The sequence below is a fragment of the Carassius auratus genome, unplaced genomic scaffold (genome assembly GCF_003368295.1).
Source record: "Carassius auratus strain Wakin unplaced genomic scaffold, ASM336829v1 scaf_tig00018794, whole genome shotgun sequence".
NCBI lineage: Eukaryota > Metazoa > Chordata > Actinopteri > Cypriniformes > Cyprinidae > Carassius > Carassius auratus.
This window is the reverse complement of record NW_020524910.1, coordinates 62,931-90,790: the sequence shown is the minus strand read 5'-3', so window position 1 is coordinate 90,790 and position 27,860 is coordinate 62,931. Positions and strand designations below refer to the sequence as shown.

The 27,860-nt window shown below is 37.5% G+C and overlaps 2 protein-coding genes across 10 annotated transcripts; both read left to right on the top strand.

Moving 5' to 3' along the window:
- The first annotated feature begins 650 nt into the window (after window positions 1–650).
- On the top strand, window positions 651–18,811 carry LOC113076105 (uncharacterized). Of its 6 annotated transcripts, none has more exons than XM_026248782.1 (37): window positions 651–749; window positions 1,679–1,720; window positions 1,972–2,031; window positions 2,358–2,417; window positions 2,539–3,390; window positions 4,434–4,502; window positions 4,846–4,908; window positions 5,446–5,505; window positions 5,777–5,812; window positions 7,363–7,419; window positions 7,505–7,555; window positions 8,514–8,579; window positions 8,674–8,742; window positions 8,822–8,869; window positions 10,242–10,271; window positions 10,352–10,432; window positions 10,533–10,580; window positions 10,870–10,938; window positions 11,562–11,624; window positions 11,703–11,768; window positions 11,847–11,891; window positions 12,051–12,110; window positions 12,189–12,239; window positions 12,318–12,359; window positions 12,441–12,485; window positions 12,566–12,637; window positions 12,720–12,761; window positions 12,995–13,036; window positions 13,715–13,753; window positions 13,835–13,891; window positions 13,968–14,021; window positions 14,100–14,138; window positions 14,380–14,466; window positions 14,549–14,588; window positions 14,664–14,718; window positions 15,505–15,838; window positions 16,879–18,811. In XM_026248782.1, exons 1-37 carry the CDS (start codon window positions 747–749, stop codon window positions 17,290–17,292), a joined length of 3,411 nt encoding a protein of 1,136 aa, XP_026104567.1. In that variant the 5' UTR covers window positions 651–746; the 3' UTR covers window positions 17,293–18,811. The 6 variants fall into 6 exon arrangements, with proteins under 6 accessions (XP_026104567.1, XP_026104566.1, XP_026104564.1 ...); XM_026248781.1 differs by having other exon boundaries at window positions 11,700–11,768; XM_026248779.1 differs by having other exon boundaries at window positions 10,870–10,953.
- A 159-nt stretch (window positions 18,812–18,970) lies between these two features.
- On the top strand, window positions 18,971–27,625 carry LOC113076106 (apolipoprotein L6-like). 4 transcript variants are annotated; one of them, XM_026248787.1, is made up of 14 exons: window positions 18,992–19,098; window positions 19,232–19,273; window positions 20,646–20,704; window positions 21,057–21,101; window positions 21,225–21,296; window positions 21,725–21,784; window positions 22,509–22,559; window positions 22,656–22,697; window positions 23,710–23,775; window positions 23,982–24,047; window positions 24,155–24,194; window positions 24,282–24,333; window positions 25,418–25,832; window positions 26,763–27,625. In XM_026248787.1, the coding sequence occupies exons 3-14, from the start codon at window positions 20,669–20,671 to the stop codon at window positions 27,255–27,257; spliced, it is 1,440 nt and encodes a 479-aa protein (XP_026104572.1). In that variant the 5' UTR covers window positions 18,992–19,098; window positions 19,232–19,273; window positions 20,646–20,668; the 3' UTR covers window positions 27,258–27,625. The 4 variants fall into 4 exon arrangements, with proteins under 4 accessions (XP_026104570.1, XP_026104569.1, XP_026104572.1 ...); XM_026248786.1 differs by having other exon boundaries at window positions 18,993–19,098; window positions 20,643–20,704; XM_026248785.1 differs by having other exon boundaries at window positions 18,971–19,273.
- The last annotated feature ends 235 nt before the right edge of the window (window positions 27,626–27,860 follow it).

Genomic DNA, 27,860 nt, shown 5'->3' with positions numbered 1-27,860 from the left:
CTACTGACGTCACCAGACACTCTGCAATAACTATATTATCTGTGACCCTGGCATCAATTGTTTCACTTTACATATTATTATGAATCCTTATTTGTTTTTATACTTGTTGCAAGTTGTATATGCTTGTACAAAGTTTTGAATATTTTTTGCATACTAATTAAAATATATTTGATGAATACATCTTTAAGTGAGTAAAACTGTCTGCGTCTACAGTGTGAAAGACTGCACAAAATTATTATATTATCTTTAAATTATCCTTTTAAATGACCGTCCCTGGATCAGTAGGATGCTCTATTTTAGTGGTGGTATCGGACAGATTTTAAATATCAAATCTGTTTAAAGCGATGCGATCTAATCCTGTTTACATGAAATAAATAAACCTCCAGAGCAGGTTTCAGCTTCCAGACCTATTGCGATGACAGCAACTCATCTGTCTCATGATCCAAGATCAAGCCAAATCATCAAACATCAATTCAGATGAGTTAGCGAGGAATGAAGAACGAGCCTAGGTCTCTTCTGTTGCATTAGTTTGATATCTTCATCGAGTCTGGTTCGGGTTTAGTTGAGTGTGTCGGGGTGACACGTGACCCTGAGCTCGACAGGACAGGTAGGTTCACATAGTTTCGCTCGAGTGACTTGAGTGTTGATCGTTACATCTCTCTATTGGTTTGAAGTAACAAGTTTGGTGACTGCTTTATTTCGTCCACACGCTTCCAGTAAGCCTCTCTGGGAGCCTCGCAGCCGACATGGTAAGTTTGGTTCATTTAATATATATATATATATATATATATATATATATATATATATATATATATATATAATTTACATAGTAATATACTAATATACATTAACAGGCGATTATGAATTAAATAGTGAGCTGCACAATAACGCGTTAAACTGCTGAACAGAGCAACCGCGCGCGTTTCTTTTAGCCTAATCAGAAATTATATTCCTACCAACAACAACATCACCGAAATTGTGCTGTTTTTTATTTTTATTTTTAATTAAAATATTTAAATGATTTCTACCAAACAGCGGATGTTGATCTTACACAGAGCATATCTTCATCTGATTCTGCTGCAGATGCTGAAGACTGTATATACTGTAAGATCTGATGCTGCTCATGATTCACTTCAAGCTGGCTTTTCAATATACACGAATCGTTGCAAAGAATCTTCACAGAAAACTAAGTTTCAATACAGTACGAGTCAGTGCATCTGAGTGAATATGATTCTTTAGACTCGTGCAGATGTGTGGGCTTGTGTATGTCATCGGTGACTTCACGCTTTTGACTCTCAATGCATCGTCATCCTCGCATTGCTGAAAGACGACTGCTTTTGCAACTCTCGACGAGCAAGTGATTAGCACCATTTCAAGTCCAGACCCACCCTGATCCTCCCACATGAATAGAGACACAGATTGAGCTCAAGATATCACTCACCAGCTGTCTTCATGATCTTAGGAAGAAGATGTTTTATATCTCTAATCAGACTGAATGATATATGAACAAACCTTCTATAACAATAATTCAAACTTAAGTTTGGTTTATGTAAGTGCTGCTCAAGCAGAGAAAGAAACGGCCTTAGATGCATTGCAATTGAAATGTGAATCGATAAAGCGCAATCAAATCTGTTGTGTAATGTTCTGGCCATTACTGAACCGTATGTGTTTTTCACAGGATGGAGATTCACTGTTTGGTGTCTCAGCTCTGATTATGGAGGTGATTATGTGATTCATTCTTCTTAATTTCATAAGAAGTAACTTCACTTGAACTGAATATCATGTCCAGCCGGTCCAGCTTCCCTTCTTTAGATGAGGATCATTACAGAACGTAACACTGGAGGGACGGAGATGCAAGAAAGAAAGACTTATTATAGAAATAATCACTAACGTGTAGAAAGAGGAACCTGTGTGTGTGTTTCTGCTCTTTTGATCCAGTCTAAACTCTTTAATCTTGATCTTCTGCTCTAGAATGGCATCAGCAGCGTCTCCTGGAACCCTTTCTCTTCAGATGACCAGAAACACTGGACCGTCAGTAACTAATGAATACTTTTATTAATAAAAGATGCATTCACATGGTCAAAGGTGACCGTACAGACGTTTATGATGTTACAGAAGATTTCAGTTTCAAATAAATGCTTACGATTCATCTGTGAATCCTGGAAAACCAAATGAATCATGGTTTGCACAGAAACGTGTTTGATAACAGTCAGAAATGTTTCTTGATCATCATATTATTCTGATTTCTGAAGAGTCGATCACAGAAATGAATGACAGTTTAACAGATGTTTTAAGTGATTACTGATATTTTAGATGCTCTTGCTTCTGTGCATTTAATCAAATACTTTGATTCTCAGAGTCCAGCGAATGGAGATCGAGGTGCTGTCGAAACAGTCAGAGAAAATCATTCTGATCAGGTGAGCTGGAATAAAACCGGATGAAGCTTTACATAGCATCTAACAGTTCAGATTTATTTCACTGGAAGCTCAGCCAGCGCTGAGATCTTACCCGCTCTGGTGAATCTGCTTGTGTTTGCAGGACTGTGATGTGAAAACGGAGAGCAGTGTGTTACCAAACACGACGAGTTTAACCAAAAGTGACAGCGTTCATCAGACGGCACAGTTTTCAGATGATCCTTTTCCAGCTCCAGACTGGGTTTCGTTTCCTCCGCCTGAATCTTTTAAAGACCACACAGCAAATGGCTTCCGAAGCACGTCAGACACACGGAGTGAAGAAATAGACATTTTCCAGCCTTATAAAGAGAAGGCAGACACCGATTTCAATCAGAACGCAGAATCATGGCCCTCGTCCAATCAGAATGCAGAATCCTGGCCTTCGTCCAATCAGAACGCAGAATCATGGCCCTCATCCAATCAGAGCACAGAATCCTGGCCTTCGTCCAATCAGAACACAGAATGCTGGCCTTCGTCCAATCAGAACGCAGAATCATGGCCCTCGTCCAATCAGAACGCAGAATCATGGCCCTCGTCCAATCAGAACGCAGAATCATGGCCCTCGTCCCATCAGAAGGATCCTCTCCTGGAATACATCCTCTCCAGAGGGAAGACCTTCCCGGCTCCAGCGTCTGAACCCCCCAGTGTTAATCAAGAAGCCTCCTCTAAAGCGGACGGGTTCCTCAAGGCTCCTTCAGCGTCCTCCTCGCCGTTCGTTTCTGACACCAACGATATCTTCAAGAGATCTGAAGTCTCTGACATCCAGGCGTTGGATCCTCTGTTTGCCCCTCAGACTGAAGTCCGTTCCTCTCAGAAGAGCGAGGAGGATCTGCTGTTGTCCCGTCAGGATGAGGCTCATGATGTTTCGACAGACAGAGTCCTTCAGGAGACGCCAGCTTTAGCATCATCTTCCACAAACCTCTCAAATGGAGATCTGGTGAGAAACAGATGAGTAGAACATCAGAGTTTTGAGGCTTTTAGTCCATATCTGTTCATTTGAAGCCCAATCTTGACCCGATGAGTGTTTCTGCTCAGATCAGTGTTAGAGAAATGTTGCTTTGGCAACTAGCTGAAATAAAATAAAAGCTCAGTTATCATTATAGAATAGTTTTAGTGAACTATAATAACCCAGACTCATATATACTCAGGTTAAATATACAGTTTTCTCTTCCAAACCAAAATATTGATTACATGTGTAGATATTTGACCAATAAACTGCTTCTAGAAATGAGTTTCAGCAGGAAATACACTTACACTCAGTGATAGTGAAGAGTAAGATTTTTTATGTTTTTTAAAGAGGTGTCTTCTGCTCATCAGACCTGAGTTTATCTGATCAAAAATACAGCAAAATCAGTAATATTGTGAAATATTTTTTTTCTATTTAAAATAAGTAGAATTCTATTAGAATATATTTTAAAATGTACTTCTGTGAATTTTCATTCCTATAATTTGCTGCTCAAGAAACATTTGTTATTATTATGTTGAAAACAGCTGAGTATAATTTTTCTGGTTTGTTTGAAGAACAGAAAGTTTATCTGAAATAGAAATCTTTCGTAACATTTGTAAATGCATTCATCTTCACTTTTGATCAGTTTAAAGCTTCCTTGCAAAATAAGTATTCATTTCTATCACCAGCCCAAAACAAACCTGACACTGACTGCAAGCGTTTGAATGCTTAAAAGAGCTTTTTATTCCAGATAAAGAATCATGATTTTTATTAATAACATTGATAATAATCAGAGATGATTCTTGGGCAGTGAATCATCATATTTTCATGATTTCTGAAGATCATGTGACACTGAAAACTGGAGGAATGATGCTGGAAATACAGCGGAGCATCACAGAAATAAATTACATTTTAACAGAGATTCACACGGACAAATTCTTTAACAAACAGTCAGAGTGTTGCTGTAGATGAAGAAGATGTTGATCAGACTCCTGTATCTCTGCGTCTGATCTGACCGGACTCTCTTCTTGTAGATGTTCAGGAGGCGTCCGCCCAGAGCTGCTCCCCGCAGTAAAGCCCCCAAGCCCCCTGCTCTCCCTCAGGTACTGTAGCTCATGTTTATCTCTGAGGATCTGATGATAATCTTCAGTTCTGTGCTGCCACTCGTTCTTCAGATCAGATCCAGACTAGTTCATTATTACGTCCTTCCCTCTCTTCTGAGCTTTGTCTTACTGCTACAGTAACATGACGTGTAAACACAGAAACAGAAACACACCTAGACGTAGAGTTAGGAACAGGACAATGTTCCTCTGATGAACACGTATGCTGTGTGTTTGTTCTCATGGCGTGTCTGGACTCAGATCTGTCATCACGTGAGCTCTGGGTGTGTGTGAAATGTTCTGTGTTCTGGAGAGTGTGATGACAGCTGTTGTTATGATCTGTCAGATCACGTCGACTGAGATGGAGAGAGATCCGCTGGTGTACGAGGACGTTCTGCTCATCGGTCAGGTGTGTGTGTATCTGTGTGTGTGTGTGTTTCAACAACTGCAGCCGGGTTTTTTTCTCTTTCTCTTCTCAATAATTTTACAATCGAAAATGTACATGTTTAGGTTGGTTTGGGGAAAAAAAAATCAAATAAATAAAAAAAAAATAATAAAAAATAATAAAAATAATAATAATAATAATATATATATATTTAATACAAATATTTAATTAATTTTTAAATTATACATTCTATTTATATAAGAATAATGTTATAACTATTTGCAGAATATGGTTTCCTTAGAATGTGTATACATTAAGCATAATTTGAAAATTATGTAAATAAAAAGGGTTTTTTATTTTTTTTTATAATGAATGAATTAAAATAATATTAATAAAAAAAAAATTATTTACAGAATTTTAAATTCTGGGGGACAACATTTTCTTTTCTTTCTTCTTTTTTTATCCCTGTAGTGTAAGAAACACATCATGTGTATTCATATTTAATTGTTATGCATGCTTTATAAAACTCATACACCTTCATACCTGCACCATGATCTACAGGAGAACTGTGTGGAGGACTGGCCTGAACACAGTCCAGAGCTCTCTCCAGACTGGAAACCAGTGAGTTATCATCATCTGAACTATCTGAACTACAGTAGAGATACAGTCGAGATGCTCCAACACACTGAGACTCTCTCTCTCTCTCTCTCTCACACTCTCTCTCTCTCTCTCTCTCTCTCACACTCTCTCTCTCTCTCTCTCTCTCTCTCTCTCTCTGTCTCTCTGTCTCTCTCTCTCTCTCTCTCTCTCTCACACTCTCTCTCTCTCTCTCTCTCTCTCTCTCTCTCTGTCTCTCTGTCTCTCTCTCTCTCTCTCTCTCTGTCTGTTGCAGGCTGGCAGGCTCCGGCTTCGGAGAGACTCTGTCCGGGTGAGTCCTTTCTTCAGATCAGATCAGTGTGAAGAGAAACTGATCTTAACTCACGTATTAATTCGAGCGCTTATTCCCAGGCAACTTTTCTCATGTTTGCTTTGGTAAAGTTGAAGCACTGGAAATACATTAAAACTAGAATTTAAACTAAACAATAGAACTATAGTCGATATTTTAAAGGGTTAGTTCACCCAAAAATCAAAATTATGTCATTAATGACTCACCCTCATGTCGTTCCAAACCCGTGAGACCTCCGTTCATCTTCTGAACACAGTTTAAGATATTTTAGATTTAGTCCGTGAGCTCTCAGTCCCTCCATTGAAGCTGTGTGTTCGGTCTGCTGTCCATGTCCAGAAAGGGAAGAAAAACATCATCAAAGTAGTCCATGTGACATCAGAGGGTCAGTTAGAATTCGTTGAAGCATCGAAAATACATTTTAGTCCAAAAATAGCAAAAACGACGACTTTATTCAGCATTGTCTTCTCTTCCGTGTCTGTTGAGAGAGAGAGTTCAAATCAAAGCAGTTTGTGATATCCGGTTCGTGAACGAATCATTCAGTTCACCAAATCAAACTGAATTGTTTTAAACGGTTCGCGTCTCCAATACGCATTAATCCACAAATGACTTAAGCTGTTAACTTGTTTAATGTGGCTGAAACTCCCTCTGAGTTCAAACAAACCAATATCCCGGAGTAATGCATGCACTCAAACAGTATCTGACTGAACTGCTGTGAAGAGAGAACTGAAGATGAACACCGAGCCGAGTAAGATAATGAACAATAGATTGACTCGTTCACGAGTCAAGAACCGGTTGCATCGGTGTTCGGATCACCAGTAGTTCTTTCGGACAGTTCGATTCAATAAACCGGTTGAAGAAAACGGTTCACCGGTTCTTTTGCGCTTGACGTAATGGTGTCATTTGCGATGATTGCCCTTGATTCAAGCCTTCGGTTCACCCGTGCTCATAACACTAGCACAGAATCAGAATCAATCACCAAAAGAATCAGTTCAGTTCAGACGCTCTGTGTGTCGGTTTGCTTCACGCTGAATCACACATGCGCAGTATCATCAGCTCCTCGGTTCACGAATCGGACGCGTCTGACAGAAACGGTTCTTGACTCGTGAATGAGTGAACAATTTGAAAACCGATGGTAAACTGAAAGCTGAAAATATAAAAAGTAGAATCTAATGTATAAAATAACATATGTTAGTATATAAATAATACTAAAATAGTTCCAAACTTCTCAAATGGAGACCTGAATCAATAAATGAAAATGAAAGAAAGAAAGCATGTAAAATCAAACATGACATTTTATTACAGTAAATAAAATAAATACTTAAAATAGTATCCATCTCTGCAGGCAATAATAAACCTCAGACAGTATTGTATTTGTCATATTTATCATAGTCATAGTTTAAGTCATGTAGTCTGTGTTTTCTTGTGTCTTTTGTTGTTTGTGGAATGCTCTCTGAATACATGAGCAAACACATAGATATGTCCTGGCATCTGTCCAGAAGACGAGTCATAACTCTGTTGACTTCTGGCTCTAGATTCCAGCCGCGTCTGCTGGAGGCGGAGAGGAGGGTCTGAAGAAGAGCGGGAGGCAGGTAAGATGTGAAGCAGTCGTCTCACGGGACTCTGAGTCTGAGCGTGTGTTCGTCCTCCTCATCTGTGTTTGTGCTGGTCTTTCAGAGTCTGGGGAGGAGACTGAGACACTCACTGCTCATCAGGAGGAGCTCAAAGGTACATGAACACACACAATGAGGAGCGACACATCACAAAAAACTGAACAATTCAATTCAAAATCTGTTCCAATTAAAAAGAGGCTGGAAATCGTCTGTCAGGACACTATCTGTTAAGTTTAAAAACAATTCCTTCAACCCTAAAACACAACAGAATCTATGGAAACATATTTCTGCCACATAGTAAACATGGAATACGCTCATTATGACTTTATATCTCACACTTCTGAAAAAAATTTAAATAATAATAATAATAATAATAATAATAATTATATATATATATATATATATATATATATATATATATATATTTTTTTTTTTTTTTTTTTTTTTTTTTTTGCAAGAAATAACCTCAGAATAGATAAAAAAAAAGTACAGCTACAGCAATCAAACAATTACAATAATTGTACAAATTTAAAAAATAAATATTTTATTATAAATAAAATATTGTTTTTATACTTTTGTCATTATTTATGTTTTTATATAATTTATTTAATATTTTATTGATTTAATTATTGTACTAAAATGAAAGTTTATTATATATATTTTTAAATCATTTATAATAATTTGATATATTATGTATTTATTGTCATTTATTATTTATAATATAAATAATATATTATATACATTTAAATATTTTCCAGCTATTTAGTGTAATTTAATTTAACCAATGTTAAGGTTTTAGTTTTATTTTCTTATTCAATTTCCAGATTCATCTCGTGTACACAACTTTTCTTATATTCTTTCCAATACTTTGTCCAATGCTCTTTAACCCTAAGACAAAAGACATTTAAAACATTTTGACACCGTTTTCAAATTATGATTATAATTACCCTGTTTATTATTTACAATAAATAAACTCAGAATTGCATTAAAGTCGTAAAATTTGTATTTTAGGTTGTTTTTTGCATGTTAACCTGGGAATGACAGACATAAAAACTGAAAGTCTGTAATTTCAGGATAAAAGTGGAGATGAAGTGAAGAGCCCTGAGACGAACTCAGTCTCTCTGAATCCAGGCTCAAAGGTGAATATCTTCATCAGATCAGTCTCTGTGTTTGTTCTGTAGATCTGCAGATCATATTGATTCTTTCTGTGATGATTTCTGTGTTGTGTTAAAGCTCATTAACGGCACGGAGGAGTTTTTCGCTCAAGATGAAGAACAGAATGAAGCTGCTGAGTATAAATCGGTATGAAGCTTGTTATTTCTGAATTATCATTGTTTCGGATTTATGTATTTCATACATGATTGTTTTTTTCTCTTAACAGAAGAAACCATCCAAACCCAAGATTATTACACTCCGCAGAAGCTCGAAGGTAAAAGATGATCTGTATGGATCAGTTTGTTTGAAGAAAAATGCGTGGATCTCTTTGGTCTGAATCTGTTCTGCATGTCAGGGCTGTTCAGAGAAGTTTCTTGATTAGAAACATTGCTTTATCTCAGTATGAGCACTATTCACTGTTAAAGTCTTTCCCCTGCTGCCATCTACTGGTGTAACTCTAACCTTCACTGAAGCCTTGAGTCATGTTCACAATATGTAAAGTTGACATCATTGCATAGTCTACTTTACATGTGCTTCACTTAAATTTTGCCATTTTATTTTATTTGTATATTTTTATTTATCTATTTAGCTGTTTTAGAATTTGAATCGTTTTAAAACCAAAACAAATTGGTGCTTGAACATTTGTTTAATTTCATTGAACAGTATCTGTACGATCCCTGTTATTATAATCAGCCTGTCAATATTTTCCTTTACATTTACATCTAATCAACAGACACTTTTATCCAAAGTGACTTACAAATGAGGAGAACGATAGAAGGAATCAAACGAACGAGAGAGCAACAGTGCTGTCACAAGTCTCAGTTAGTCTAGGTTTGTTTGTAGAATGGAAAAGAAAAGTGCTAGTATTAGTTCGTCAGGTGATGGCAAAAAAGATTTTAGTTAGGTTGAGCTGAAGGTGATGGTGTCATCCAGCTAGAAATGTCACTCAGACTGAAATGCGAGCAGCTACCATCGGGTCATCTGGTTGGGATGAGAAGTAGAGTTGGGTGTCATCAGCGTAGAAGTGAAATGACGTCATGTAGATGGAGAAGAGAAGTGGTCCAAGTACTGAGCCTTGAGGAACCCCAGTAGCAAGGTGTTGTGACTTAGAAACATCACCCCTCCAAGACACACTGAAGGATCTGTCAGAGAGGTAGGACTTAACCCACAGGAGAGTACAGAGGATTTTGAAGCTGCTCTTGCTAGTCGCAGGGCTTCAGTAACCGAGAGCAGAGCAGTCTCAGTTGAGTGGCCACTTTTGAAGCCAGATTGGTTGCTGTCCAGGAGGTTGTTCTGTACAAGGAACATAGAAAGCTGGTTGAACACTGCCCGCTCAAGTGTCTTTGCAATGAATGGAAGAAGAGATGATTCATTGATCTTGTCAGGTATTTAAAATGCAATACATTACTTCAGATAGATAATTACCACAGTAAACTACTACAGCACAATTCTCATCTGAGAATTAAAAGACGTGAGGCTTTTACATTTGAAAATACTGAAAGATCCTTTGATATTTTGTTCTACAGCAAATCTGGTATTTTTATTGGCTGGTGGGAAAACTATCTGCCAGTAATTTATAATATTTTGTCAAGCCAGCTTTAACACATGATATCGTTCATGATTATGATATTCATTTCCATCTTCAGGTGAAGTCAGCTGAAGCTCCAGACTATAAGGTTTGTTCCTTACAGTTATCAGTTTCCTGATGTTAGATATGAGAAGCAGTTGAACTGAACACATTTAATTGTGATATTAGGATGATTTAACCTCCTCATGGAAACACGATGATCTCGAGCGTTTGAGAGAGAAGAAAGCAGAAGATGTGGACTGCAAACCGGTAAAAACACACAATATTTCACTTTGAGTTGTTGTGTGCTGTGATATGAACTCTGTGTCTGCTCTCTAAAATGAATATTATTTTATTTTATTTGTAACAGAAGCAGCCACATAAATTCAACCCTCCTGTGCCACACCGACCATCAAAGGTGATATGTTCTGTGTGTTTGCATGTTCATGAGAAATATAATGTGTGCTTTAGTTTAAAGCCTAGATTTTAAATTCATAAGCCAACCAGAAGCTGTTCTTAACACATTGAGGACTAACATGAATCAAAGCTTTTGGCTCATTTTTTGAATGGTTTGATCCACATCTTTTAATCTTTGCTCCAGGGTGTTTGCAGAAATGTTAACCATTTATAGAACCATCATCTGTTGACACATCATGCTCATATTCACCTGATATTATTATCTGAAAGCATGTCTCTGCTGTTTGCAGTCCTTCTCCAAAGATCGCTCTCTGGAGGAAGATCTGGATCCTGGTGCTTCAGTCCGTGACAGTCATCAGGTCAAACTGGTTTTGGTTTGTTTCTCTCTGATCTTAGGCTCTATACTGACACCAAACTCCACCTCGGATAGATCAGAGTGACACACACACACGCACACACACACACACTCACACACACTCACATTTTCTGACAGGAGAGAGTGTCTGATAAGAGTTACTGATATTGATCAGTGGTTATTTGATCTCAAAGTCAAAACAGTCATATCAAACGTATCAAAGTCAACAGACCGATATGAATCTGGATTGCTAATTGTATAGAAATAATAACACATGAATCAAACAGTATAATAACTTGCACTTCTTTTCCCAAAGCAGCATACTCTAGTGGTGCAAGTCCTTTCCCTAAAATTATGACCGTATATACTGTATATTACATTTATTTGTTGTGTGTACACAAATAAGCCATATATATATATATATACGTATATTGTCTGAGTATGAATGCCAACTTCAAAAACAAAAAGGAGAATAAATCCATTATCAGAGAAGAGATGCAGAAGATTGTCAGGTTTCTGATCTGTGTTTGAGGATGTGGACGGTGTGTGTCCAGCAGATGACCTCGGTGTGTGAGCTCCACTGAGTTGAGCCGAGACTCTGAGTAACACAGATGTTTTCTGTTGTAGAGCCCAGAGATGGACACACATCTGGATGATGAAGAGCCAAACACAGAGGAGACTGATGGACAGGTAGAGATCCTGATCCTCCTGTCTGTCTCCTGTTTCATCTTTCCTTCACTCTCAGTATTATTATCATGTGTTTAGCAGAAGTGGAGAAAGAAAGTGCGAGTCCAGTTTGTTCCACGCAGAGGGTTTGTCATCGCTCGGTCCAGGGTGAGTGCTGACACCTCTCTGTTTCTTCAGTTTGAGCACTTCTCTGGTGTGAACACACTCTTCTGTGTCTGCTCACAGCATGACAGGACGAACCAAACCCAGGAGGAAACACCTCATCTGAAGGTACAACCGCTTTCACAAGAGAAAATCTGAATTCACTATTCACTGGAAGCAGTATTACTGTATTTATTAAAAACATGTGCTGCATTATTGTCAGTTTGACAGTTTCATCTTATTTTTAACCCAATTTACTGTAAAACATGGACTGGATCTGTTTGACAGGACGGAGCTGACGCTGAGCTGAAGGGAGCTTGTGGCTTCACTCCTCATCCTCCGACGAAGGTCTGTCTGAGTCACATGACACTGATGATCCTCTGCGCTCGCTCTTGTGTCTGAACACTGTTAAACCTGTGCTTTCAGGACGGCGAGCGGTTCGATGACCTGAAGGGAGCGTTGGGTCACGAGTTGAAGGTAGAGCAGACGTCCAGACGAGCGCACGGGTTCAGGATCTCTGTCTGTTCACTCATATCTCTCATATCTCTGTTTCAGACAGACACGCTCCTGAAGTCTGAAGCTGGACGCAGTGCTCAGGTTCAGACGCTTTATCCTCACAGAATCTGATGTTCTTCTGCTCACACTATTGCTCATGTCACTCCTGGTGTTTTTCCTCAGAGATCATACTCTAACGGCGTTACGAGTCCAGCGTGGGACTCAAAGGTGAGGAGCAGCACTAATTATACCAGTAAACATGATTCAGGACCCGGAGGTTTCTGATGGAGAGGGTTTGTTGTGTTCAGGCAGATCTGGAGACAGACGTCTGTGGATCTTCGGCTCTCTTCACACCGTCAGACGCCAGTGAGAAACATCAGGTGAGGATTCAGAAAGATCTCGGCATCACCGTGACATTATTACATCTTTGACTTCTTCTTCTTTCCTCCACTGTCTGTACAGAAGAGAGTAAAGTTCCCTCGCCTGCATCGCAGACAGTCCAAGGTGAAGCATCCAGCGCAGGAGTCCTGCCTTATTTTATTACCATTAACATACTTTTAAATATTTGATTCATATTTTTTAAGTTTTAGTGATTTTGTTGTAATTTAGTTGTTATATTTGTTTTTTAATAGAAAATTAATAAGAATTACCATTAAATATATATAATAGTATTTCCTAATTTAGTTAATTAATTTCATAAAATAGTTTGTTATTTCTCTGATGTTTGTGTCTTCTAGAGTTTTGAAGAAGCTGAGATGAACGAGGGCAGAGATTCACAGGTGAACAAACCCGTCTTCTCACTTCCTCACGGTTATTTGTCTTTTATTTTATTTTTTAATCCTTTTTTTTCACTTTAGGTTTTGTTTCTTTAATTTTCAAATAATATATGTAATCTTTATTGACTGCACACACACACAAAAAATAAAAAGAAACAATTTTCACTCAAGATTTATGTATTTATAATATTTTTTTATCTTTAATCTTTAATTTCCATATTGTGTGTATATTTAATGTTTACTGTCTGCACTGAAATAAATGGTGTATAAATAACTTTTATTCAGTATTTATGTATTGCTTTGTTTATAATTTTATCATATTTTTTCAATTATTTTATTTCCCTTAAGGTTTTGTTTCTTTAATTCCAAAATATTGTTTAATGTTTACTGTTTGTGCTGGAAAAAAAGAGCAAAAACAATTTTCATTACGTATTTTTTTTTTTTTTTTTTTTATATTATTATATTATATTTAATGTTTACTGTCTGCAAGTGTCACGAAGAAATGGAAAGTACCACACTGAATTAAATGTGAAATTCTAAACGACTGAACTCAATTAAAAATATTTCTATCTATTTTTTGTAACTGTCTGGCTTCGTGCACTTCTACTGTAAGTGTTACTGTATGCTGTTTAATTGTAAATGTGGTGAGTTATGGCTGATGGAGTTAACACTGTTTTGCAGATGAAGAAGCCTCCTCTTCTGTCACATCGAGACTCAAAGGTGAGAGACTGACTTTCCTCCGAGCTCACCTGATAAACGTTCAGATGTGGATCAAACTGATGTCTGGTATCTCCTCCTCAGAAGGGAGCAGATCTGTTTAAAGCAGGAGACGTGGAGCCGGCGGAGGAATATACACTGGTAACTTCATCACTTCATCGTCATGCGTCTGATCCGTTCACTCACACACTTTAACACTGATTATCCTCTCACACAGGACAATAAACCACAGAAACACACAGAGACTGAGGCGCTCCACAGAGGGTCAAAGGTAACACTGCGTTCCTCTCAATCCACTCTTTCACTACGGTACGTCTTCATCTGCTGTAATCAGTTCTGCTTCTCTCAGTGTCCTCCAGGAGACCTTCACCTGTCTGATGCTGCAAAGGTACAGTTAATGGTCATTCTTACACGACCTGGAAATATGGTGAAATATTATTACAATTACATTTCTGATTATTATCAATGTTGAAAACCGCTGCGCTGCACAATATTTTTGTGGAAACTGTGATATATTTTATTTTTCAGGATTCACAGATGAATAGAAAGTTCAGAAGAACATATTTTATTTGACATAAATCTTTTCTGACATTTTAAACATCTTGAATTCATTTCTTGAAATCTTCCAGGCCGAGTGGCTGTCGGCTCAGATGGACATGAGACGGCTGAAAGATGAAGAGGAAGAGCAGAAGCTGGAGGAGGAGGAGGATGAAGGGGTCAGTGCTCGTTCCTTGTCATGTTAACTTCATGTTTCCTTGTGTTGTGATCCTGATTGATCAGTGTGTGTTGTGTTGGCAGGACACTGACAGTCTGATGGAGTGGTGGAACACAGTGGAGTGTGAGTTCATTCATTCATTCGTTCACTTCACACACATCAGATCCGACTCGTTTAACATTCAGTCTGTGTTTTCAGCTTGGGATGAAATACGTCCTGATGAGGCCATCAGCACTAAAGAAGAAGAGACCATGTAAGACTCCATTTTTTGGGGTGGGGGGTGCCATTGGGGTCAGAAAAATGGCAAAACAAGATTATGTTTCTGACCCAATAAGCTGCTATTTATTCTTGTTTCAAGCAAAAACTCATTCTTAAGTAAAAAAAAAAAAAAAAAAAAAAGATTACTGAGAAGTCTAGTTTTCTGAGAAATTTACCAAAATAAAGTGAATTTATGCTTAAAATTAAAACTTGCAAATATTTTTTTTTCAAATATTTTTTTTTTATTTTTTTTTATTTTATTTTTTTGTATTACAAATAATTACATTTTTTATTTTTAAAAACATTGCATTGAAGAAAAAAACAAAAAAACGCAAATTTGATGCCTGTTTTCCCCACAGAAATGTACAGAAATCAAGTAAGTTTATGCTTAAATTTAGCACAAAAAAGTAAGTGTGTGTGTATGTACAGTATATATATATATATATATATATATATATATATTCCAAACCCATTGGCAGATATATTTTTTCCTTGTTTCAACAAAAACTCACTTTATTTTGGTCAATTTCTCCAAAAAACGAACAAAACAAAACTTCATCATGTTGCATCTTAAATGTATTTTTAACATTCTTAAATGGAGATAAATTTACTTGAGAAGTAAACCGTCTTTTTTTCTGGAATAATAATAATGATAATAATAAAAATGAAGTGAGATTGAGTTGGGTTGTGTTGGTTTAGTCTCATCTTTTAAGTGTCACTCATAACTCTTGTATGTTTGTGTGTTTGTTTGTTTTAACCGTTCTCTGTGTCTCTGTGTCAGATCGTTTAAAGCGGTCGCTGATAGGGTCCACCGCGGCCTCCGCGTGTATCTGAAGCTCTTCATGGAGCGAGCCGAGCTGCTCTACCAGCACGTGCTGATCTTATACGGTATCGCCGATGACCTCAGCAACTTCCACCACAACGCTAAAATCGCCAACATCACAGGAGGAACCACCACCGCTGTGGGGGGAGCCGCGGCCATCGTGGGGCTCGCTCTGATCCCCGTCACGTTCGGAGCGTCCATCATCATCTCGGCCGTCGGTCTGGGCGTGGCTACAGCGGGGGGCATCACGGCCGCCTCCGCCTCCCTCTCAGACACCATCAACAACATGCACGTACGTATGTCCAGCGCTGAACGGCATGCTCGGTTACTACACTTTCAACGTCAACCGTATGTAGTTTTCACCATTTGTTTATGCAGTATCAATTCCAAAAAAAATTGGATCAACTAATCTTCATACCAAGCCATGCAAATATAAATACCGTATTTTTCGGACTATAAGTCGCACCTAAGTATAAGTCGCATCAGTCCAAAAATACGTCATGATGAGGAAAAAAACATATATATATATATATATATAAGTCGCACTGGATTATAAGTCACAGAACCATGAACCAAAAGAAAACATTACCATCTACAGCCACCAGAGGGCGCACCCTCTGGAGGCTGTAGACGGTAATGATTTCTCTTGGTTCATTTATCTCGGTTCATGAAAAATTAATTTTGATAAATAAGTCGCACCTGACCAGCCAAACTATGAAAAAAGTGCGACTTATAGTCCGGAAAATACGGTAATTGGATTGCATTGTAAAACTTCACAAAAATTTGATGCCCATTTAATGATAGCTATTATTTTTTAACCGTATTAATAGATGCAACTAAAGTTTCTTAGTTAGGCAATATAGTACATTATGCATTTTATAAAATAAAAGCACTTTATTAGTCCATGCATTGCCGGAGAGTCGAACCCATGACCTTGGTGTTACTAGCACCATGCTTTCCTTAATGTGGCGTGAATGTAAAAATTATGTAAAGTGAATGGTAACTTCACAATAAGGTTCTATTGGCTAACATTAGTTCACATGAACTTACAATTCATCTAATGCATTTATTACTCTAACTAATTCTAAGCAAATAATTTCTTTAAAAAAGTGTTTTATTTGTGTTTTTATATTTAATATACCTCACATGAACTAATAAGCATTTATTTTAATAACTAACGCCAACAAAAAATACATAAATGCTACCACAAGTGTATTGCTCATTAATAATTAATGCATCAAATAACCTATGTTACTATAAGTACATTTTAAATATACTTTATAAATCTTTTCTGATATTTGAAATGTCGCGGTCTCTCGTGTTTTAATGCAGGACCGTAAGAAGATTGAAATAATCATCATGGACTACGAGGCCCAGCTGGTGGAAATGCAGCACTGTTTGCGATTCGTCATTGAAGGTCTCTGTCGACTGCGATCTCATCCGCTGCTGCGACGAAACAACTACTACACGGGCGACTGGGAGGTGAGACGCGCACTCCAGACCATTAGCTTAGCTAGCGACCCGGTAGAGCGAGCGGAAGAACTCATTCAACGCACGCTGGCCAAGTTAGCCAGTCTGCAGAAAGGAATAGACAAGTACTTCACCAAAGACTTGAAGGAGGTGAAGAAGGGCTGCAAGAAGGAGGTGACGGCCGAAGTGCGGAGTCTGGCCAAACAGCTGCATGAAGGTTTAGCGGAGCTCAACTCCATCAGAGAACAGCTGCTCGACGCCGGCGGATACATCTAGCAGTCATCTCAGATAAGCTTTGGGTGTCAGATCTCCGCGCTCCCATTGGTGGTTGCTGCTCATTTGCATAAAATGGAATGGTGATTTTAAGCAAGTTTGGACTCTCATTGAGATGAAGTGAAGTCAAGCTGCTTTGTTGCTGCAAATCTACTGCATACAATGAAACAAGAAATCCATTCAGCACGTCAACGATTACAAGATTCCTCCACATAAATATTTAAGAGACTTGTTATAAGGAACATTCACATCAGGATTGCTGTGTTTCCTAAGAACATTCCTTAAATTATTTCTATCAGACATTTGTAATTTGAATGGGCGTGGCTTCTGAAGTCGATTATGTTTAACTGTATCCTACTAACAACTCGTTATGCTGCTTGATATCGCAAACTGGTATTTCCTGTTATATTTTAATTGACTATCGTTTTCATAAACGCAATGGTTTGTAGCACAAAAACTTCCTCACTTCCTTACCCAGATAGCACACGCATGTCTGCAAGACGTCTCTTAAAGATCACTTCATCTGGAAAGCATCTGCTGTCTACAAACGTCTGACAGACGTCTTACATTCATTCCAAATCATAAACATCTTATAGACATCTATTTGACATCTAAAAGGAAGCGTCCTATAGACGTATTGCAGATGAGCAAACAACCTAAAAAACAGGTATTGCAGATGTAAATGCACACCTCAAATAGACGTCTCTGAGATGTAAATTGTGCTATTAGAGGTTGATCTGGAAAGCATCTGCTGTGTGCAAACATCTGATGGACATCTCAAAGATGTCAGTTTTACATGCATTCGAAATCATAAACATCTTACAGACATCTTCTAAACGTCTGTGTGACATCTGATTGGAAACGTCCTGTAGATGTATTGCAGATGAGCAACACTCTAAAAAACACGTCTTGCAGACGTCAAACAGACGTCTCTGTGATGTACGTGTGCTATGAGCTTATTATTGTAGTTATTTCCCTGATAAGATTTCAATAAGATGTTTATGATTTTGAATGCATGTAAAACTGACATCTTAAAGATGTCTATCAGATGTTTGTACACAGCAGATGCTTTCCAGATCATGAGATCTTTAACAGACATCTTGTAGACGTTGCTATATGGTTTATTGATAGAGGAAGCCTCGCACATTCACAGGAAATACTTCAGCTTTACAAAATGAGGATATGTAGTAACAGATGATATTACATTGCATCTGTATTGTACAACTGCTGTGCTGCGGTCACAGTTTGTGGTTAAAGCCCAGTTTTTGTTCACAATCTGGTTCTGCTTTTGGTGAGAATGAAGCCGCAGACAAGAATCACTTTTATCTATTTAAAAAAAAAAAGGCTTTAGGCTTTGGTTAAACTGCATTTTTATGTAAATCTTTCATATGCTTTTGCACAGATTGTATTATTAACAACCCTAAAGCTGTTACACACACACACACACACACACACACACAAAGTTTTCATGTCTTGACATGATGTTGTGCAATACTGGAATGAAGGTTACTTTCATTAAGATCTTTTAATACATTTTTATAAAATATGTATACTTTGTTGTCTGTGTGATTCAAAAACAAACCAAAAAACATCTCAGATCACATGAGAGACTAAATTTAAGACTAAAGCATGCAGTGAGGAACATCAGAGCTGGAGTTTGAGTGGAAATAAAAGTTTTGTTCAAACACGCCCCGCGATCATGTGCCTTTCGAGGAAGAGTGTGTGGATTTTACAGTGAAAGAGGGCTCTGTTCACCTCTGGACTGAACACACTGTTTGATTGAGGTCATGTTTTGTGTTCACTTCTAAGGTAAGGAGCTGGTTTGCAGTCGAACGCCAGTGAATCGAACGGCTTCTTTAAATAGTCTCAGAACACTGGAAACCGCAGCGTTCTGTTTGTTTTGGTTTGATTGTTCCCGTTCCTTTTCTTTTTCTTTTGGAAGAGGATTTAAAGAAAAGACATTCACGATCAGGGCATTGTAAAGGTAAGCATTGTTTGTTTGCGGTTAACTTTTGGTGTGTTTTGTGTCATGAAACTTGAAACTTTAAGGGGAAGTCGAAAGAAGAAAAACAGCAGTGAGAGTATTGTCAGTATTATAAGACTCGGTATTTTAATACGGTGTCGTGTGGTTCGCAAATGAAGAGAGATTTCCTTTCAAAACACGTGCGCGTGTGCCAGTAAAAGTTTATGTAAACTCCGTCGCCTGAAGCGAAAGAACAGGGTAGACTCTCAGCTCCTGATTATTAATCAGATGACGATGACGTTCCTCTTCCGGTCAGCCTTAATCCTAATTAATATTCATGAGCCGAAAGGCGTTCACTCGTGACGTGTTGTTGCTTTGCGTTTGTAAGGCGTGTCACCCTAAAAGCAGGATAAATTCCTATTTCTATTATCATATCCTGTCTTTTGTTACGTAGTGCAGCACACGTAGGACTACATCACGGAGACGACTATTTGACGTCTGCATTTACATCTGCAACACTTATTATGATCAATTCTCAAAAGGCAGCTCAATTATGTATTTATTTTTGTGTATAAAGGCCCATTAATGTGATATTTGTGGGTGTCACGGAAAAAATAAATAAATGAGGAACAATTCAATGATAAGTTAACTGTGTTTTCGGTATAAATATTGTTCCAGAGCTGTTTTATAGAAGTTTGTGCTTTAAACGAAAACTGAATGTTTATTCATGTATAAATTCAGGTGATATGAACAATAAGTACATATTGATTTTGCATCTATTTTTGTCTATGAAACTAGGACTGGCAACAGAATTGAAAATTGAATATGAAGCCATAAGAATATTAAATCTGGCAAATGTTAACTTCTTTTTAAGCCATTTTATACACTTCTTTTTTCCTCTGAATTTAGTGAATCCCAGTTTTAAAACTCCTGTCCTACATGATGACCTTAAGTTACATAACTGATATTCAGGATCCATTACTTACACATGCATCATACGAGTTAAATCTAGTTCTCAGTGCAGCGGGGTCAGTGTTGAGGTGTTTACAGTAGCAGCTTCAGCTCGTCCGTCATCAGTGTTGTGACATTACTCTAAGTGTGTTTAGGTCTGATTGCCTCGTTTGAGTTTGAGCCGGTTTAACCACTTTACCATAGTGTTACCTACTGGTGTCTACTAATTACTTTAATAAAGACCTTTGGTTAAATGAATTCAATAGTGTAATAAAACACCCATAGCCTATAAAGAGAGCATCCACACGTCTGCCTCCCTCCCGAGCAGACCGTCCGGTCCGGTCCAGCCAGTCAGTGTTTAATGAGCTCTTCTTTGATTGAAGAGCTTTATTGTTGGTGTCATTACTCTTTTGTGAAGCTGCTTACGTGTTGTGTTCAGCAGGAAGGACTGACGCGGTTGCTGTGATGCAGAAGCTCTATCCCTTCAAGTCCTCGTCACAGGTAACAGTTCACATGAAGGATTGTGTTTGGCCTCAGTGACCTCAGTAAAGGGACACTGGACTGCTGAATGATGTAATAAAGAAATCATACTCTTATTAAAAGCCAGATCAAATGAGTTTTCAGTCACTTGACATGCATCTGTCCATAAATAATAATTCATAAAATACTCCCAGTAGTAAATCATAATGTACAGTAGCTCGGCGTTCTTGATTTTGGCCTTGTTTTCTTTTGTTAAACGTAAACAATAATAATAAAAAATATGTGCATTTATTTTAAAAATGACTTTGAGGTTTGGAATATGACCTAATAAAATCTAAATCTTATTATTGATATCGCTCTTTTCTAATGGCAGAGCTCAGCTGTAACCAAAGCTTCAGTGAATAATGATGGCAAACAGGTGAGGCTTATTGTTTCTCATTATTATCTGTTATTTTAGGCTATGCGGTACTGACATCATACTCTCTTTCTTTTATTCATTCATGTTTTCCACATTTTGATATATTGTGTGTTTCTGCTGTAGGACACACCTGTATGCAGTTCTTCTTCCTGGACAGGAGAGGCAGCAGAGAGCAGAGAGACCCAACACAAACAGGTCAGTATTCATCAGCTTGAAGGAATGTTGTTCTGAAAACACTCAGGAACGGGTTCTGAGGAATGTGTTGAAGCAGGAAAACCTATCAGCAGGTGATGAGTAAAGAGAGGAAAGACAACTCAGGAGAAAAAAAAAACAGTTTTTCATGCTCTGGTGAAGATTAGATTATAACAGAAAAAGGGTTTTTGCTGAGGGGTTTGTTCATATGTCATTCACCTGATATGCATTTAAGATGTTATTTCTTGAAACATGGTTAAAAATAAAATAAAACTTAAGAAATGTTGCAGATACTGTTTTCATTTCATTTTGTTTATTTTTTTCCAAGTAGCAATTTTACTAATGACTTTAGTTTTTAGTTAAAGATAATAACCTGGAAATGTGATGATGGCCTTGGTTGGTTTATTTATTTATTATTTATTTATTTTCAGGATCCCGGAATAATTATGGGAATGATTCAAAAACTAAATCCATTCAGGTTTTCCTCACAGGTACACACACGCGTGCACACACACACATGTTTGTTTTTGTGTAAAGTGTGTTCATCCCATAGGCGTAATGGTGTTTATTCTGTAGAAACTGTATATTCTATGTCCCTTCACCAACCCTACACCTAACCCTAACCCTCACAGGAAACTTTGTGCATTTTTACTTTCTCAAAAAAACTCATTCTGTATGATTTATAAGTGTTTTGAGAAATGGGGACATGGGTTATGTCCTCATAAGTCACCCTCTCCTTGTAATACCTGTGTCATACCCATGACATTATACAGAGTTGTGTCCTGATATGTCACAAAAACATGCCCACACACACACACACACACACACAGACAGACAGACAGACAGACACACACACACACACACACACACACACAGACAGACAGACAGACAGACACACACACACACACACACAGACAGACACACACACACACACAAGCTCACACACACACACACTCACGCATGCACACACACACGCACACTTGCACACACACACGCACACTCACACTCACACACACACACACACTCGCGCGCTCACACACACACACACAGACAGACAGACAGACACACACATACACACACACAAGCTCACACACACACACACACACTCACAGTCTCTTTAAGGAATCAGCACAATCTGTCGGTGATGTTTCTGGAGCTCAGCAGTAATGTTGCTCTGTTTCAGCATCTCTCTCTCTCTCTCATGTGTCTCTGTAGAACAAGATCAGCGAGGCTCTGACTGTCTCTGCAGCAGATGAGCAAACGCAGGTAACACTCATCAACTCCTCAACATCTCTGTCTCAAGAAGCAGCAGGACTGTGTGAGTGTTGTCTGACTTCTGTTAGTGTGTGTTTGGTGTTTCAGGATCACGGCGGGATGCGAGACCATCTGAAATCCACGGCTCAGGTACGAGAGCACGTCGTCTTGAACTACTCCAGTGTGGGGCGTTATCTACGAACACTTGAAGAATATACAATAGGCATACTGTAAGAGATGTGATTTCCTGATTAGTTTCTGGAAAACCAGTCTGACGAGCTGTGTTTGTGATATAGAGCTGATAGATATCTATACTGAATACTGCAGAAGTGCTTTGATTTCATCAGTCATCTGTTGTCTGTGCTGAAGTTTACAGAGGACAGGAACACAGTACACTCTGACTGCATGCTTGGGTTTAATGACATGCAATTTGAAATAAAACATATTGCACATTAAATATACAGTGTAGACACAAGTCTGAATGAGTGTGTGTGTGTGTGTGTGTGGTAAAAGCGCCGAGCATTGGTTTGAAGTGCAAACGTGGACTTGTTTATAATGCATGTTCACTGTCAGCACATAACCGTCCATGCATTTGATTGGCTGTGTTTGAACTAAGATATAATAAAAATGCAAAATAACTAAATACAGTACATATAAAATGACTAAAAACTCTATAAAAAAATAAAAGGTACACATCTAAGTCTTTGTTTTTAGAAAAGTAAAGTTTCTTCAGTGATACGTTACTTTGGCAGAGACATTGGTTAATAATATGGGATTAAAAGCATGAAGCATATCTTACTGTTATTAAATAATTGCAGATTAACTAAAAAGTTACTTGAAAAAAGCAATCTGATAACGTAACTCACGTTACCCTAACAAACAAATACAAAGTGCGCTTCTATTCAAGATATTGTTAATGAAAACAAGTTGTAAAATCTACTTAATATGTTTATTATCTGCTATTTTGCAGTATAAAGCTCTATTTCAGTGATCACTTTTCACTCTGATTGCTGGTATTAGGTGATGAAATAACTAAAAATAACAGTTACAGAGCAAGTTACAACACTTAAGTTTACAGAGAAGTGTGGTATTTTTTCTGATGTTTAAAAGCATCAAAAGACACTCTGTTGAAGACCGCTCATAACGTGGAGTCTGGTTGCAGGTGTCTGATGAAGCAGAGGGACAGAACGCCTCGTCTGCGATCGATGACACATGTCTGACAGCACAGGTGTGTTTGTGAGTGTGTGTGAGCTGCTTTATTCACATTACATCTATGACTCCAAGTCAAAAGTCTTTGATTTTGAAACTCTTGAGAAAATGCACAACTTCCTTACTTTCTTGCAAAAGAGCCATGACCCTGTGCTGCTGTGCACTGAGGATAGTTTTGTGAGACTGAGACTGGTTTATTGCAGTGAGTTTTGTTTTAACTTACAGATCGATCAAGCGGCAGAAACAGATGTCCCCGTCTCCAGTGAAGGAAACCCTCTGGACAATGAAGACGTGTGTTAACATTCACTTCAGTGCCTGATCGCTAGTAATTCCCACATTTCTTTACATGCACACAGTCTGTTTGGTGTCAGAACCTGAGCGGTGTCTTACGTTCACAGGATGAAGACGGTCTGCTGGCCTGGTGGAGAACCGTGGAAGGTATTTCTGGAGTCTTGTGATCTCAAATGTGCTTTTCTATTTCAGTTTGCATATATTATTTTTATTTAATGATTTTTTTTTTCTCAGGTTGGAGTGAATGGAACGAGTCAAAGCAATTTAATGAAAAAGATGGAGAACAGTGAGAAAGATTTACATTTTCCTATAAAAAAAGCCCTTCTTGAAGTATTAGTTCGATATACTTTATTTAAATCAGTGGTAAAAACTGGTTTAAACTATTTACTTATTTATATTTCAAGGTCAAAAATGACCACGTTGGAAATGAACTGGAAATGCATTTCATCTAATGGAAACTTTTGGCACCTAAGCAAAAAAAAAAAAAAAAAAGAAAAGCTAAATTTTTTAAATATCAACTTCAAATTTGGAACAGAACTTCTTTAGATTGATGGCTTTGATGTTCAAAGAGTTTTACGGTAAAACATATTTTGATATATATATATATATATATATAAACTGTACATCATACAAAATTTGAAAATTTTATTTTTTCACATTTTTCATAACAGTAAACTTACACTTCTATATTTTTCATATCATGTTTTTGAAACTTATTTCACTTAAGCAATAATCTGCCAAAGATTTCTTTAAACAGGGACCACACTTTAATGGACAGTCACCCAAAAATGAAAATATTGTCATCATTCACTCACCCTCATGTCATTCCAAACCTGTATGAGTTTTTTCTTATGTTGAACAGAAAATTATATATTTAAGAATTCAGAAAAATCAAACACTTATGAAATACTACAGAAAGAAAGACTATGGACTTCAGTGGGGACCATCAACTGTTTGATTACCAGCATTTTTCAAATTAAAATATATTTTTTTATGATAAAAAAAAGACATTTTTGGTTGAACTGTCACTGTATATGTGCTCCAAAGCATTCAAGATTTACGGCAAAAATAAAATGTAGTACCATAAAATCCTCTGAATACTATTTCAGTGGATTTTATTGTACTTAATTATATGTAGAAAAATAACTAAAATAACCAAACTATATCTGGAAAAAGCATAAACAAATCCTTAAGTGCAATTAAAATGTTATAAGACAAAAACTAATTAAAATAGTATTCACAATATTAATAATTTGCTGGTGCAGTTTCTGCGATATTTGTATAAGGCTGCATTGACTCTACACAAACTTTACTTTTGTATTGCAGCATATCTGCAGTCAATGTGACGTAAGATAACTTCTCGTTCTCAGAGCGATCGAATCCGCCGCTAACCGGGTCTTCATGTCCGCCAAGTTGTTCGTGCACCTGCTGAGTCAGCGCGAGCCGTCGCTGCAGCGGCGCATACACGAGCTGCTGACGCTAGCGGACGCCGCAGACAGCTTCCACTGGAAGACGGTGACCGCGAGCGTGGGAGGGGGCGTGGCCAGCGTCGCCGGCAGCATCACCACCATCACCGGTCTGGTCCTGGCGCCCTTCACCTTCGGGACGTCCCTCATCGTGACCGCGGTGGGCATCGGGGTCGCGACCGCCGGCGGAGTGACGTCAGCGTCGGCAAACATCACCGACACGGTTCACTCCAACACGGACCGGAAGAAGGTGGAGAAGATGATCCAAGACTATCAGCAGGAAGTTAAAGATATCAAAGAATGCCTGGACTTCCTCCAGGTGAGGCTGGTCGATTGATGGATTGAATGATTGATCAAGCCTTTCTATAATCTTTTTTTTTTTTTTTTTTTTTTTTTTTTTTTTTTTTTTTACCGTCATTAATTTACTTTTATAGTTTTCATCTATCTAATTTATACTACTTTATTTTAATGTTTTGTTTTTAATTAAACTTTTAGAAAGTTAAAGTTGTTTTGTCATTTATTATTTATTTAGTTATTAAGTAATATTATTTTATATATATATATATATATATATATATATATATATATATATATATATATATATATATATATATATATATATATATATATATATATTATTTTAGTTGTGTGTTTGCCATTTTTGTTTGTTCTTTTTTCTTTTTCATATGCTTTATATATATATATATATATATATATATATATATATATATATATATATATATATATATATATATATATAGATAGATAGATAGATAGATAGATTTACTATTATATTAAGAAAAATATATATTGTATTTTTAACAATTTATTGGTAAATTAATTATAAATAGTATATTTTATAATAATTGATACAATGTAATAGTTGTTATTATTTTTTATATAATTATCATTTTATTTCTTTTTCTTTATATTTTAAGGTGTTTTTGTTGCTTGGTTTTCTCTCTCTTTTTAGCTTTTATTTATTTTCATATATATATATATATATATATATATATATATATATATATATATATATATATATAATGACATTACACCTACAAACCGCTGAGATATATAGAAATATTTCCATAGTTTGAGAGGCATATGGGGAGATGTACTGTACTTCAGGAGTTATTTTGGCCCAGTTTGCTTTGCAGTCTCTGATTGGTGGAGGTTTGTTTGCAGAATCATGGGTAATAGGGTTGGTCACTATCTAACTGTCTGTCCTCCTCTAACGGTCTCGCTGCAGGCCGGGATGGAGACTCTGCAGGAGTGGCACTTCGAGCAGTACGTGGACAGCATCACCAGACGGGCTCTGAACCAGAACGTCAAGCACGTGTTGAAGGAGGGCGGCCGCGCCGGGAAAGCTCTGCTGGTGAACACCGACAGCCTCATCAACACCGTCCAGGTGCTCAGTGTGGCCGGAGGAGCCGCCAAAGCCGCGCAGGTCATCAGCATCACCACCGGCGTCATGTCCGGCCTCTTCCTCGCCCTCGACGTCTTCTTCCTCGCCAAGGGCTCGCTGGAGCTGCGCAAGGGCGCCAAGACCGAGTTCGCTGCCAAGATCAGAGAGGTCTGCAAGGAGCTGCAGAACGGACTGCAGGAGCTGAAGAGAATCCAGCTACAGCTGCAGAAAACCATGGACGGGGTGGAGATGATGGAGGAGGAGGAGGAGGAGGACGAGGAAGAGGAGGAGGAGGAGGAGGAGGAGGAGGCAGAAAATCATTCAGAACCCAAAAAATAGTCCAGCTAGAAGAATAAGTATTGATGATCATCCTGAGCAACACGTAAAGTATATATATACATACATACAATACCGGACACAAGATCTGAACCATTTGTAATGTACTGTACAGGAGTGTCTTCTGCTCTTCAAGCCTGCATTCATTTGATCAAAAATACAGGAAAAACATTTTATATTGTGAAATATTATTATTAAAAGTTTTTTTTCTATTTTTCTATTTCTAAGTGTAATTTATTTCTGTGATGCTTCATTCCTCCAGTCTTCAGTGTCACATGATCTTCAGAAATCCTGATAATATGATGATTTATTATCAGTGATGTTCAAACTGTTCTGCTGATTCAGGATGTTTTGGAACCTGTGTTTTTTTTTTTTTTTTTTTTTTGATTATTTGATGAATAAAATGTTCGAAAGAAGAGCATTTATTTAAAACAGAAATCTTTTCTAACGATATACATTACTGTTCAAACCTTTGGGGTCCGTACATTTGTATTATTATTATTTTTAGTTATTATTTTTTAAAGGAATTAAAACTTTTATTCTGCAAGGATGTGTTAAATTGTTAAAAAGTGATAGCAAAAAGAACAAGATTTATATTTTGAATAA